The sequence below is a fragment of the Pseudorca crassidens genome, chromosome 11 (genome assembly GCF_039906515.1).
Source record: "Pseudorca crassidens isolate mPseCra1 chromosome 11, mPseCra1.hap1, whole genome shotgun sequence".
NCBI classification, from domain to species: Eukaryota; Metazoa; Chordata; class Mammalia; order Artiodactyla; family Delphinidae; genus Pseudorca; species Pseudorca crassidens.
The window spans coordinates 97,584,549-97,600,462 of record NC_090306.1 but is presented as its reverse complement, the minus strand read 5'-3'; the positions used below and the strand labels follow the sequence as shown (position 1 = coordinate 97,600,462).

Sequence of the window (15,914 nt, the reverse complement as noted above, 5' to 3'; positions counted from 1 at the left end):
AGTGCCTCCTCCTCCCCGGCTTCTTCTTCCCTCTCTCAAACTACCCCCAGCCGGCCCTGCAGTCTGTGTGCAAACCACACAGGAACTAGCAGATACAGGGCTCCAGAGAGTTGGGCGTGAGCCTTAGGTTATGTGGTTTTGTCTTCTTGCTGCTGGAGTAGAACTAAAACGCAGGAGGTTCACTGAAACACTTTTGCTTCCTTATGCTTGGTTTCAGTTTTAACAAGTTCGCCCTGAACGATTATGTTCACATAAGAAAAATTCTAATCCTAGAGATGGTCCGTCAGCAAGATGCTGCTGGTCTTAAGGAAAATGCATTTTCTGAGTCTATCCAAGCATCCAGAGGAACATTAGGACTTCTTAGTGGAACGTTGTTAATACCATCCCGGATCACTCTCAGTGTTAAAATCCCAGAAGAAAGAAAATGCTTTCTTAGTGAACTCAGCCCATAATATTACCCTTAAGAAAAGACAGAAGAAAAACTTACGCCAGGACAAGTTCTAACCCCAGCTTTGCCGTAGTCAGGTGTGAGCTGGGGCTTGTTACTTAGATTTGGGGGGTTTCATTTTCTCCTGAGTAGGTTGGACTAAAATATTTCTGGGATTTGAAGATTTTGCACGACCTAACGTTTTTGTCACCTTCAACTTCCTTAGCTCTTACCTTCAAATTTATAGCCAGCTCTCTTCTTTAAGCTCCTTCCTCCCATACCAAGTGTAACTTGCGAAGGCCTCTTCCTCTGTCTTTGCCCTTGTTAGAAAACGGATTGCCAACGTTGCATATTTTGCACAAAATTAGAGACATTGCTACGTGCTAAGTGGCACCGTTCAGCGTTGGGTGAACAGACCCAAGATAAAGAGGGAAGTACTGGCTGACAAGATGTTCCCAGTGTGAATCCCTTAAAGGCTAAGAAGGATGGTATCAGATAAGACAACTTGGGAGTCTCTGATTTAAACTTATTCTCCATTGTGAAATGGTATCCTTTTCTATCTCTTTGCCCCTTTATACCTAAACCTTGCTCAAGATTTCCTTTTCTGGGGGGGAATTTCTCCTTGGTTATGATCACTCAACATTTTTATTGAAATAGAAAAGAATCTGGTGTGGAGTCACTAGAGTACTTGGTCATAGTGGGTTCTCAGTAAATGATTGGTCAAATGACTTAAAGGAAGGAATTTGCTCCTCTTACGTCTGTAATAAAGAACTTTCTTTTTATTAATGCAAGTTTGTCAAATGTTCTTAAATCCAAATTGCATCTGAATAGGGTCCCCACTACTTCCACATGTTATAAAGACAGACTTTTCAAGATAACAACGATTTTAAAACAGCATCTCCATGTTGGCCTCAGTGTTCTTCAGTCTCCAGGTTCTAAGGGCCTTCTTGGTGGGATCACCCGACAGCTCCATCGCTAGTTTTCAAACACTGAAATCCTCTGGCCACAGTCCTTATCCCGAGCCAGTGGCTTTGAAGTGGGAAGGAAGGGGACTGTTGACTAGGGCTGTACAGGAAGTGCCGTGGTGTTCTGAGCACCAGCGGGGAAGCTGCTTTCCCACAGGGCAATGCCCCCAGGGAGCAGAATACAACCCTTTCCCCTCCAAGCATGGCGCCGACGGCAGAACAGGAAGATCTCACAGAGAAGTTATTTTGGTAGTAATGATCTGCAGACATGTTACAGAGCATATTGGGGGGGAAGCAAGGCCCCTTTAGTGGTTAATTTCATAGCAGCTCTGTAACTGAACTGGTGCAAAGGCAGAAACTGAGAATAAAAACCCTCATGTAAGATGCCAGCAACTCAGTCCTCACCATCACAGGACGCTCATAAAAATATAAGCAAAATCAGGAGGATTAAGACATATATGAAATCTGGACTTATCCACCATGGAGAAATTTTCATTTAAAACCATACTTGTTTAAAATTTTCCAGCAATTCCTTTTGACAGGTCATTGTTACTATCAGAACTTCTTATTTATAATTATGTTTAATTTAAGTAAAATGTGGTAAAATGTGTACTTTTCATCTAATAGTATGGATTCAGACACTCTCTTTTTATTCATTCAATAGATACTGTTTGAACGCCTACTCCTCGTTAAGCCTGTTCCAGGTACTGGGAATGTATCAGTGAACAAAACATAGTCCCTGACCTCCTGGATTTCACATTCTGGTAGAGGAAGGAATAATACATACATCAGATGGCTGTACTGCCACAGAGAATTATAAAATGGAGCAAGAGTCATAGACAGTGTGACTGAAGCAGGGGTTGTGATTTCATTAGGGGATCAAAGGATATTTGAGCAAAGTCCAGAACAAAGTGAGGGATCCGGCCTGATGGTTCTTTGGGGAAACAGCTTTTGTAGGTATTGAGACTCGCAGGGGCAAAGCCTGAAGGTGGAAGCAAGCTTGATGCAGTGAGTGAGGTGGCGAGGAGTCGAGATGGACGTCAGAGAGGGAGCAGGGGCCGAAACACGTAGGGCCTCACTGGCTGTTGCAAGGTCTTTGGATTTTATTCTTGAGTGAGATGAGAGCCAATGGAAGATTTTGAACTAGAGAATAATATGATCTGACTTGTGTTTTAAGTTTTTCAAGTCTCATGCTGATCACTGTGTTGATAATAGATTGTACAGTAAGAAAGCAAGAGAAAAAGCAGAGAGAGCAGGTGGGAGGCTACTGCAACGATCCTGGCAAGAGATGACAGTGACTTAGGACAGATGTTGGAGAGTGATTGAATTCTGAATATACAGGGTGACCATAAAGTCTGGAGCCATAGATATTATTATTATTTTATGTGTATTAGAAATGTGGCATTGATAAACCATTTATTATCTATGGAGCACATGTAACCCAGACTTGGTAGCCACCCTGTGGCACAGGTGCACTCACGGACACGATGTGCAGTGTGAGAGACAAAGAGATACGTCAGCGGTGACCCCAAGGTTCGTGGCCCGAGAAACTAGCAGCAAGGATGTGTCATTTCCTGACACAGGAGTGACTGTGGGGTAGCAGGTCTGAATTCCAGATCAGGAGTTAGATTTCGGACATATTAAATTTGAGATGTCTATGAGACATGCCAGTGGGGCCGACAAGGGAGTTAGACATATGAGTCTGGAGGTCGAGAGAGGTTAGGGCTGGCGATGAAACCTTGACTGTTGTTGAGAGACGGAAGGGTGTTGAAAACTATGAGACTGGATAAAAACACCCCGGAAATGAATACAGACAGAGAGCCGACTCCTCCAAAGTCGAGAGGTCAGAGAAATAAGAGGAAAACTGCCAAGGCGATGAAAAGAAGTGATGTCCTGGAAACCAAGTGAAGAAAGCTTTGTTCTCTTTTATAGAACTCTGAGTTCAGGGAAAAAAAACAAAACAAACGCACACCAAGTTATCGTGGTAAAATGATGTCTGTATTTGGTGGATGCTACAGTATTGCAACTAAATTATGGTGCCCCCAAATGGAGGAAAGCAGACAAGAAGAATGTCTTTACACAATGTTTCTCTAGTGGAGTTAAATCCATAGGTTGGTAGCACGTGAGCCATTAGCCTGCCTGATCCACTCCGTCACTGTTACTGGCCTCTCCACCTGCATGGGGACCACCGTCTTCGAGTTTGCTCTGTTCTCTTTTTTCCATCTGACCCTTCAATCAACTCCTATATGCTGACTACTCTCAAGTCTGTGAGCCCAGCCCAGAACCTTCTCCTTTATTCCAGTTATTTCTACTCAGCTGTCTCCTGGGCAATTTCCCATGGTCGCCCCCAGACACCTCGCATTCAAAATGTCCAAAACAGAATTCAACATCTTTCCTGCCAAATCTGTTCCTCAGAACGTGTACATATCTAGGTGAACTAGCGACAACCATTCACACGAAACAGAAACTTGAGAGTCACTGTAGACTCCTTCTTCTCCCTCACTCCCACATGTATCTGGAGCCAAGTCCAGTAAATACTACGCTTTAACGTCATATGCAAAAGTCTGCGTGTCAGAGAAGAATGAGCAGAGCGGAGTATGGCACCAGGCCCATGACTTCTGCTTTGGTTACGGCTTTCATCACTTATTGCCAGAACTATTATAAACTTCTATTCTATTTCCAATCCCTCTGTTCCTGCTTCCAATCTATTTTTCTGAACACACTGGGAGATTTGTTCTAAAAGGAGAAAATGAATGGGTTTAAAAAGAAAAAATTGGGGTCTCTGACCTCAAAATATAACAGGTAGACCTGTGACTGAGAAGGTCAATGAACCTCAACATCAAGGACAAAGGTTGGTTCTCAGCATAGGGGAAAGAGCATAGGATTGCATGCAGGAGATCTGGGTTCAAGTTCCAGGTAAATCCTTGCTAGTTGAATATTACTGGGGAAGTCATATAACCTATTTGTTCCTGCAAACTCTGCTCAGGTTCACTTCCTCCAGGAAGCCTTCCCTAACTGTGTGGTTTGGACAAATTCCTTTTTGACTCCCATAGCAATCTATACTTGCCTTTATCATGGTAATTTGTCACATTTACTGACGTATTCCTGTTTATTAGACTATTAGATTATAACTTCCTTATATTCTCATGGCTCAGAATAGTGCCTGGCTCTAATGTAGAATGATGGCATGTGCCTCAAACTTAGCACTATTATCTGTAAAATGGGATAATAACACCTACATTTCAGACTTCCTTTGAAATTTACATAAGATATGCATATAAAAAGTCTTCATAAACTATAACTCTAGGTAAAAAATACTTCTGGTTTATTCCTCACTCCTTTATAAGTCCAACACCTTACCATGGCATTCAAGGTCCTGAACCACCCATTTCCAGGTCATCTTTTCAATTTCCCTCTGGCTCCTACCCCCACCACTCTATATTACAGCCAGCTAAGTTGGTTATAATGTACCAACTTCTTTCATATCTCCTATCTTTTTAAAATATATTTATTTTATTTATTTATTTTTGGCTGTGCTAGGCCTTCGTTGCTGTGCGCGGGCTTTCTCTAGTTGTGGCGAGTGGGGGCTACTCTTCGTTGTGGTGTACGGGCTTCTCATTGCGGTGGCTTCTCTTTTTGTTGGGCACTGGCTCTAGGTGTGCAGGTTTCAGTAGTTGCAGCACGCAGGCTCAGTAGTTGTGGCTCACGGGCTTAGTTGCTCCACGGCATGTGGGATCTTCCCAGACCAGGGTTCGAACCCGTGTCCCCTGCATTGGCAGGCGGACTCCCAACCACTGAACCACCAGGGAAGCCCCATATCTCCTATCATTTTGTATTACACTTACCTATCTACATGTCAGTATCAATAATGCAGGCTGTTATTATAATAATTATGATTGAAGCAGTAGGAACCAAAAACAAAGGTAACTTTCATTTACTAAGCATTTTCCTATTCTCTAAATCTCTTTCCTTCCATTCCAGTCAGTATTCCACTCAGCCACCACGGTTCTTTAAAACATGGGTTTGATTACATTTTCAATGCCTACTGGATAAAATCACCTGGTTGTACAGACAAGGTTCTTCATGATCTGAATTTCCTCTGGCACTTCATCTCCCTGTGCTGTTTCACTAATAGTCTGTGACAGCCATGGTAACTACAGTGCTTGTAGTTTTACCAAGATAATAGGCTCTCTCAGCTGTCAAGCCGTTACTTATGATGTGCCCTTTGCCTCTAATGGCTTCCTCTACTTCGCCTATCTAGAGAACTCCTGTCATCCTTTAAGATTCAATTCAGATGTAAACTGTTCTCTGAAACCGGCCCTCAAATACTCCTTGGTAGAATTAGATGCTCTCTGTTCTCCCATTATGCTATACACATCTTGTCGCAATCTTCTGGGATGGTGCCTCCACTAGCCTCGAAACTCACCCAGCATCGAACTCTGTCCTATCTGAGTCCTTGCTGCTTTCGGGGGTGCCTGACACATGGTAGGTGCCCAGTGAAGGTCAGTCGAATATTTCAAGGACTACCCATCAGTGGTACCTGAGGCCCTCATCAGAGGCACTCTGTCACTGCCCATCACACACACTTTTCATCTCTAGTAATCTACTACTAGAGATTACATTCTTTGTCCTTTGAGATGAAAATCAGCTGTGGACGGTGTTTCCAGTCAGTTAAAATTACACTAATAACACAAATTGTAAAATTTATTATTTGAATGAAGGATTAGGGCAGTGCCACAGCCCAACAGATCATGAAATGAAGACATTTGCCTTCAAGCCGCGGGATACCCTCAAGCGGGGCTTATTTTAACCCTCGAGATCCCTCTCCTCCGAAGCCCTGGGAGCGGCAGACTTTGCCTCTGGGAAAGGCCGGCAGCGAGGGGTCGGAAGTGAGGAAGAGGAAGTGGGAACGGGCGTGGGCGCTCTGGCCCGGTTGGAGGAGGCGGGGCTTGTGTTGCGGAGGGAAAAGCCCGGAACCTGGCGGCTGGACGTTCTCCTCTGGTAGGAGCCCCTAGTGTGGGGGTGGGGAGGGACGGGCCCTGGAGGGGACTGGAGGGGGTGCTATCCCGCTGCCCATCCCGTGCTGCTTCCCTGCTCCGGCCGGAGGCAGGCGGGAGGGCGACGAGGCCCGCAGGCCTGCGTGAGGGAAGGTCATTATTGTGTGACGCCATCACGTCACTCCCTTCTTCTAGAAGCTTCTCCAAGCCTCCCGCTCGCAGTAAAGTCCCTGAGGGCAGTCGCTGGGCTGAGTCGTCTGTGTGACCCAGTGCCCTCCCCAGGGCCTGCCTGGAGCACAGTGGTTATTCTGAAAAGATTGTTGAATGGATGAAGCGAATGCCAAGAACGACCCTGGCTACAGGCAGTTGATTCTCCCTCTGCCCTTCACGTTAGAAGTTCTTTACAGGACATCTCATGTCTTCCCCTCAACAGTCTTCCCTAGGTGATTATTCCTTCTGCTGCAGACGGGGAAATTGAGGCTCAGAGAAGTCCTTAAGCCCTAATTAGGAAATGGCAGAGCAGGACCTCAAATCCGTGCCTCTGGAATCCTAATTAAAGTAATGAGATGAGGTACTGAGTGCCTAGGTGTGAACACGTTGTGAGCATTCAGTAAAGAGTAGCCATTTACTCCAGAGGGTGGAGACTGTGTCTTGTGCACCTGTTTCTCCATTTCTTGGAAATGGAGTCTGTCACATGGTAAATTCTGGAAAATTAATAGTTGAGTGATTTAATGAACACACAGGAGGGACTCAAGTTAGGTTGACTCTTGCAATGTTCTTTCCATCAAAACAGCAACACCTTCTAATGCTGAGATATTCTCTGTAATCCTTCTTCTATAATGATCTTGGCCAGAGCTTATTTTCTCCTGAGTTGATCTCATGTCTACAGGCAGAACCTGTATAAACACAAGAGCTGTGCTGTCCTCATAGCACTACCCTAAATGTGTCTTTCCAGAGATGCGTGTTGGTACTCAGCCTCTTAGATGCTGTTGTCATTGTTGTCCTAAATCTTTGGAAAACGTCAGTTTAGCTCCGCAATCTTTTATTCTCAATTCTGACATCCAGAAAGTTTTGAAAACCAATTTTTTCCCCTAACTTATCTGGCCACAAGATCTGAACTGAAACAGCCATTTGTCTTTACTTATTCCAAATATTTGCAAATTATTTTTGCAGTCATGTTAATGTGTTTGATTGTTCAGACCTTGCTTAATTTACCCCAGATCTCACTATGCGTATCATGTAATATGTGGTTGTAGGCATGGCATTACCCTTCAAAAGTTACCCCCCCAAAATTGAGTTTGAATTCCATGACTCATTTGGCCTCAAAAGATTCAGATAAGAGATTGTGGACCCATATTTTAATGTCACCCGACAACTTAAATGCTCTCCTGTTATGATTGAGGTAAAGTTGGGGGAGAAAACAGCCTTTGCCAAAGAATTGTGGAAGTGGGTAAATGTAATAAGAAAATTAAGAGATCTTTTTATACCTCATCATTTGTTTATTTTAGAATCATTTAAGGGAGAAAGCTCCTTAGCTAAATGATGTTTTTGAATGTAAGGAGCATGTTTTATATTTCTTATATCCTCCACAAAGCCATATAAATGGTAGGTACTCAAGAAATACTTGTTGATTGATTTGAAAATGTTTGCTCAAAACTCTAGAGTTTTACTTGACAATTACAAGAGCTAGATTATATATTTTAAGTGTCATGTTTATAATTAAAAGCTGTAGAATCAATTCAGGTTTATCCCAAAGCAGTATCACTCCACCACTTGGTCATTCACTCAATGACCTGTTTCTTGAGTGCCTGCTATGTGCTAGGTACCTGTTTACACAGTAGGATTACACTGGTAAATAAGACAGTCATGGTCCCTGCTCTCAAGGAATTTCCAGTTTGGTGGTGAAGAAAGCCAAGAGAAAATAACAGACACATAACTATGCATCCTGTTAAGTGTCATGAAGGAAGTAAACTGGGTGCTGAAAAGAGCATGATGGGTAGACCTAAGTAGTAAGTGTGGTGGGTGAAGGCCTGTCAGAGGGGGCAGCCCAGGTTTATGATATGAAATATCTCACTTCTCTCCATTTCTAAATATTACAGGGATTTGGGTAGCCAGACAACCAAAATTCAGGTGTGAAAATTTACCCTCTTGGGCACTACTTTTGTCTGAGATGTCACATCACTGTATTTATTGATATAATCTCAAAATTTTGAAGGACTGAGTAAACTGAGCATTTGCATATAGTCAGGTGTCTAAAACACATAGTAAAACAACATATAATTTACAACTAACACCAATTTATTGAACTCCTTGTTAGCTTGAAAAGATTTCATTAGTAGAATGGTGTCTTACATATTCTTTGTTCATGTCACAAAGTACTGTACGTTAGTAAATGATATTAATTCACTTATCCAGACATTTTTCCTTGTGGTTTTTCGAATGGTTAGGAATATGTTTAATTTTGGTATGATGTCCAGCACATCCATTTTAAACTACTCTATTGGATGGAAAGCTATTATGTAGATAGTTTTCTTGGGCAGAAAGTTCATTTATGAAAACATTTTAAAAAATTTTAAAATGAGGGTTAGAGAATAGAGGAAAACCTAAAAATTATTTTGTCCCTCCAAAATATACATAGGTATATGTATGGGTATATTTTCTAGATAGGTAGTTATCCAGAAAAGAAAAAGAGGGTTTTAAAAACTGTTGTTTAATTCCAGCAAGTTATGATTCTAACAGGGTTTTGTTTTTGTTTTTGTTTTAATAGACTTGTGGAGAAACAGATCAATATTCGTTTCTGTAAGCCAGTGTCAACCGTGTATCTCTGCATTGAGTGAGCTTGGTAGAGGGGGAGAAAAGGACAATAGAAAAAGAAAACCCTTGTGATTGAAAATTTTAATAGCTTATTGAAACACATTGTAAATCGAGTTTTCACTGCAGGATTGAGTCAGATAAAAATGTCTGTGTTTGAAGTGCAAACAAGAGAGAAAATCAGAAAATTGTAAAAACACATAAGTTCTCTTTTTCTTCCTAAGGTTGATGATAGTCTCTTCTGGAGAAATCTTAATTAAACAGATAGATTTTCTATCTTGTTTATATGAGGATGTGTTGGACTTTTACCAAAAAAGATTACTTATCCCCGTCTCTTATTTTTTAAAAAAGAAGGGATAGTTTATTTAGGATGCTTCTGAAAATTTATGTCTTCCTTAAATACATACACAGAAATTAATCAGGCCTGAGCTAGGAATTGAGAAGGTCAAGGAAGAGAAACAAAACTAAAAATAACAGACAAATTTGTTATGGATTGTAACATTTTTCTTTTGTGTGTGTGCAGCGTCTCTAGTAAAATCTGATTATGGATTGTTGAGGCTTCAGTGGGTCTGGATGCTCATCAGGGCATCTTTTTCTAAAGCTGAGTAAAGAAAGTAATTTAACCTTTTCCTTAAAGTTACCAGCCTTACGAGGACTAAAATATTGGTTTAGGGTGCCATGAGTTAGCTGTGGAGTCCACTAAGGACAATTACTTGTCTTAATAGTTGATGACCCTCCCCTCTTTTAGATTAACAAGAAAACAGACCATATTTCGTTCTGATTCTAATGACTTGTAAGTTCTAAAAGGGATGCAACCATAGGGTCAGTTGATGATTCTAAGACTCAGTTTTCACTTAATTACTCTCAGGACATAATATTTTTATACATAACAACAAATCTTAAGCAAGAGATGTCACAGTGCAAGTTCCATTTTCTTCTAGTAACTTGTCCACTCTCCATGTAGTGCTTTATAATAATTTTATTTCTGGCCAAAGAGGTTCAGTGATACTTTCAATGGAAACTTTTAGGTCTAGAAAGACCACCTATATTTCTTTAAATAACATAGGCCAGTCCCTTGTGAGAGATTTTCCCATATCAATCCTAGGAACATGTATATGGTACCCTCAATTCTGGCTGATGTAAGTGAGGCACTGATTTGGAAACTAAAGCTAGCTTTTTCAGACTGAATTGATCTTCTGTAGACATTTAAAAAAATATTTAACTTACCTATTGTTTGTGCCTTCCTTTGCAGGAAATTGATACCTTGTCAAGGTGGAGATTAATCATTTGTATTTGGGAGCAGCAGACCTGGGGACCAACTACCTCTCAAAGGTTTTATAAACCAATCACATAAACTCCTAGTCCATGGCTCTCAACCCCCATCTCACCTTCAAATTTGTCTTACCTATGGCATTCAGGAGGCAACTAAAAAACTTTGTGAAAAATTACTCAGATGCGGAAATAAAAGTCAGGGAAGCAACTTCTAATGACCCTTGGGGTCCTTCTAGTTCTCTGATGTTAGATATCAGTGACCTGACTTTCAACACAGTTTCTCTCTCAGAGATTATGAGTATGTTATGGCAGAGACTCAAAGACCATGGGAAGAACTGGCGCCATGTGTATAAATCCCTTACCCTAATGGATTATCTCATCAAGAATGGATCAAAGAAAGTTATTCAGCATTGCAGAGAGGGGTTCTGTAACCTTCAAACACTAAAAGATTTTCAACACATAGATGAAGCTGGAAAAGATCAAGGTACCCGTTGAAGTTTATACATTGTGCCAGTAAAGATTAAGAGTTTGGGAAGGGATCATTTTAAAGCAGGAGCTGGGGGAAAGTTGTTCTTAAATGTACTAGCTGCCTTTCCTCTAGGACAGTTATGGTTTTCAGTTTAATCCTTTGTGTTGACTCTTGAGTGCCTTAGAGAACAATATTTTGTTTTTCAAAAGGATGTGTGAAACTAACACACTTATGTATCTGATAAAATGATGTCTTATAGATGATGACCATATAAGAGAGATCGTATGGCATTTGTCTTTCTGTCTGACTTATTTCACTTAGCATAATGCCCTCGAGGTCTATCCATGTTGTTGCACAAGGCAAGATTTCATTCTTTTGGACCTTGAGGGCATCATGCAAAGTGAAATAAGTCAGACAGAGAAAGGCAAATACTGTATGATTTCTCTTATATGTGGAGTTGAAAAAAAGCTCATAGAGAGAACAGATTAGTGGTTGTCAGAGGTGGAGGTTTGGGCGGGGAGAAATGGGTGAACTGATTTGTTTTTGTCTAAATAAATTGAATTTAAAAATAAAGTGAAAAAGAATAAATACACCAAAAAAGTTAAAAAGTTGGACTTGAGGTCCTACTAAATTTAAGTATAGCAAAAATAGTAATGAATAATTTTCCATGAACAAACTTCATGATTGAAGTCAAGGAACTATGTCCTTGGAGTTAATATGTTATTTTGGGGAGCTAATCCAACCTTTACCCCCAGTACCATTTTGTAAAGATCAGTATATCATACTAAGATATATATCTCTTTTATAAGTTAAAAGCTTAGGAGTCTGTCATCATAGAGTGTTGTCATTCAACCTGGGGTTGAATCCTGACTCTGCTACTGCCTAGCTGTGTATCCTCAGGCAATTTACTAGATTACTTGAGGCCTCAGTTTAGCTCTCTGTAAATTGGGATAACAACAGTATCTGTCTCATAGGATGGTTGTGAGGAGTGCAAATATGTTTGCCTATTTTTCCCCAATAGATGTCAGCTCCATGAGGGCAGGGACTTTGTCTACCTTGCCCATTGCTGGGTCTTGGCAGGAGAGGAGCCATCGACATTGGTTGAGTGAGAGAATAAATGAAAGAAAGAGAGTGAATATGCAAAATGGTCCAATTTTGTTTAAAAAATTATGTTTATGTATATAAGATAAGAGTTTAGCAAGTGGTACAGGTAGTATTAGAGATGATTTTTATTTTGTTTTATATAAACTTGTATATTTTAAAAAACATTTTATAATTAGACCAAATAAAACCAAGGTGGCAATGTGAAAAAGAAAGAACAGAATGAATAAAATAGGAAGCATGGTAATTTGATATAATAATGTCACTGTAATTATAATTAGACTGGAATTTAGTCATAAATGTAAGAAAGTGTTTCTAAAGACTATGGAATCTTCAAAAACTATGAAGGAAGTAGTTTTATGAATACGGAAATTTAGGTCATTAAGTAATTTTGTTGGGGGTGGAAGAGGAGAAGTAGGGAAAGGCTGTACAGGATACTGAACTGAGAAGATTCAGTAGTGCCTGATATTCTGCAATGGTAAAAGAATCAGCACTTCCTCCCCATCTAATGTAAAATTATAGTTTGTTAAAGTGAATAGTCTTATGAATTATGAGAAGAGGATAAAATTCAGTGTAATCTCTGTGTTAAGTATACATTTTTAAAATAGTCTTTTTTAGAGCAGTTTTAGGTTTACAGAAAAATTATGCAGAAAGTACAGAGTTCCTACATACCCTTCCCCACCCACACATGGTTTCTCCTATTAATATCTTGCATTAGTGTGGTACGTTTGTTACAATTAAACCAGTATTGATACATTATTATTAACTAAAGTCCTTAGTTTACACAAAGGGTTCACGCTTTGTGTTCTGCAGTTCTATGGGTCTTGAAAAATGCAGTGTGTGTGTCTACCATTCCAGTATCATGCAGTGCAGTTTCATTGCCTTGAAAGTGCCCTGTGCCCCACCTATCCATCCTTTCTCCCCTGCCCTGAACCCTTGGCAACCACTGATCTTTTTATTGTTTTTATAGTTTTGCCTTTTCCGGACTGTTATATAGTTGGAATCATTCCGTACATAGCTTTTTCAGAATGGTTTCTTTCACTTAGCAATATGCATTTAAGATTCTTCCATAAGATTCTTTTTACAGCTCGAGAGCTCATTTTTTCTTCTTTTTTTTTTTTTTTTGTGTTACGCGGGCCTCTCACTGTTGCGGCCTCTCCTGTCGCGGAGCACAGGCTCTGGACGCGCAGGCTCAGCAGCCATGGCTCATGGGCCCAGCCGCTCCGCAGCATGTGGGATCCTCCCGGACCGGGCCACGAATCCGTGTCCCCTTCATCGGCAGGCTGACTCTCAACCACTGCGCCATCAGGGAAGCCCTCATTTCTTCTTTTTTTTCCTTCACTTAAAGAAAAAAAAAAGCTTTATTGAGATGTAATTCATATATCATACAGTTCACCCATTTAAAGTGCACAATCCTATGGGTTTTGGTGTATTATTTTTAAAATTATGATAAGATAAACATAACATAAAAATTGCCATTTTAAGTGTACAGTTCAGTCACATTCATTACATTCACACTGTGGCACAACCATTACCACTGTTTATTTCCAGAACTTTTTCATCACCCCAAACAGGAGCTCTGTAACCATCAGTAACTCCGTGGCTTGATCTAATCTACTTCCTGTCTCTATAAATTTGTCTGTTCTGGGTACCGGATATAAGTGGCATCATGTAGTATTTGTCCTTTTGTGACTGACTTATTTAACTTACCATAAAGTCCTCTAGGTTCAGCCATGTTAGAGGATGTATCAGAACTTCATTCTTTTTATAGCTGAATAACATTCCTTTGTATGTACTTACTACATTTTGTTTATCTATTCTGTTGATGGGTTCCTGGGTTGGTTTCACCTTTTAGCTATTGTGAATAATGCTGCAGTGAACGTTAGGGTACAAGTATCAGTTTGAGTCCCTGCTTTCAATTCCTTTGGGGGTATACTTAGGAGTGGAATTGCTGGGTCATATGTTAAGTCAATGTTTAGCTTTTTGAGGAACCACTAAACTGTTTTCCTTAGCAACTGTACCATTTTACGTTCCCACCAGCAGTGTAGGAGGATTGCTGTTTCTTCACATCCTTGCTAATCCTGTTATTGTCCATCTTTTTTTTTTTATTATTATAGCCATTTTACCAGATGTGAGTAGTATCTTATTCTGGGTTTGATTTATGGTTCCCTACAGACTAATTATGTTGAACATCTTTTCATGAACTTGTTTGGCCATTTATATGTCTTCTTTGGAGAAATGTCTATTCAAATCCTTTGTCCATTTTTAACTGTTTTGTGTTTTTTTTTTTTTAATTTTAAAGTTCTTTATATATTCTGGATACAGGACCCTTATCAGATAGGTGATTTGCAGATAATCTTCTCCCATTCTATATAGGTTGTCTTTTTACTTTCTTGATTAAATTTTGAAGAAGTCCATTTTATCTGTTTTTCCTTTGTTTGCTTGTGCTTTAAGTGTCATATGTAAGAACTCATTGCCTAGTCTAAAGTCATAAGGATTTATACCTATGTAAGAGTTTTGTAGTTTTAGCTATTACATTTATCCTGGGTCCATTTTGAATTAATTTTTACATATGGTGTAAGGTAGAGGTCTAACCTCATTCTTTTGCATGCAGATATCCAGTTGTTCCACTACTACTTGTTGAAAAATCTGTTCTTTCCCCCATTGAATTATATTGGCACCTTTACAGAAATCAACCATAGATATATGGGCTGATTTCTGTACTCTTAATTCATTCCATTGACGTATATATCTAGTCTTATGCCTGTGCCACACTATTTTTAGTAAGTATTTTGTAGTAAGTTTGAAATAAAGGAAAGTGACTTTATTTGCAACTTCAGCTTTGTTCTTTTTCAATATTGTTTTGGCTGTTCTGGGTGCCTTGCATTTCCATATCAAGTTTAGCATCAGCTTATCAATTTCTGCAAAAAAGGCAGCTAGAATTTTTCGAGATTGCATTGAATCTGTAGATCAATTTCAGGAATATTGCCATCTAAATAATATTATTTCCTCAAATCCGTGAACATAAGAAATCTTTCCTTTTATTTAAGTCATCTTTCATAAGTGTTTTGTAGTATTCATTGTACAAGTTTTATACTTCTTTTGTTGAATTTATTCCTAAGTTTTTTTTCTTTTTTTGGTACTACTATAAATGAAATTGTTTTCTTAATTTCATTTTCATATTTTTCATTGCTGATGTATAGAAATTCAGCTGGTCATCTGAATTTTATATATTGATCTTGTATTCTACTACTTTGCTGTAATATTTTCTGTAATAATTATTAGCTGTAATAGTTTTTTTTGTTTGTTTGTTTAGATTCCTTTGGATTTCCTACATACCAGATTATGTCATCTGCAAATAGAGATACTTTTACTTCTTCCTTTCCAATCTGGATGAATATTATTTCTTTTTCTTGCTTAGTTGTCCTGGCTAAAACCTCCTGTACAGTGTTGAATAGAAGTGGTTAGAACAGACATCCTTGTCTTGTTCCTGATCTTAAGAGCATTCAGTCTTTCACCATTAAGTATGATGTCAGGGATGGGTTTTTCATAGATACCTTTTATCAGGTTGACAGAGTTCTCTCCTATTCCTAGTTTGCTGAGTGTCCTTATCACGATAGCGTGCTGACTTTTTGCCTTTTTGCCTTTTCTGCATCTGTTGATGTTATGTGTTTTTCCCCATTTATTCTATTACTTGGTGTATTACATTGATTTTCATAGGTGAACCAACCTTGCATTCTTAGCATAAATCCCACTTGGCCATGGTGTATATCCATCCTCTATTTTTTTGTGTGTTTTTTTAGGTCAGGTTTGAGGCTTAATGATGAAATTGGGGAATATCTTCTTGGGTTTTGAGCATGCTACGCTTCTTA

At 39.6% G+C, this 15,914-nt stretch overlaps 1 protein-coding gene across 1 annotated transcript in view; it reads left to right on the top strand.

Annotated features, from left to right (window-relative positions):
• Positions 1–10,457: 10,457 nt before the first annotated feature.
• ENTHD1 (ENTH domain containing 1) overlaps positions 10,458–15,914 on the top strand; it is a 98,506-nt gene continuing 93,049 nt past the window's right edge. Inside the window, exon 1 of the mRNA XM_067698749.1 lies at positions 10,458–10,956. Coding sequence (XP_067554850.1) covers positions 10,566–10,956 — 391 coding nt within the window. The 5' untranslated portion in view covers positions 10,458–10,565. The remainder of the gene's footprint in view (positions 10,957–15,914) is intronic.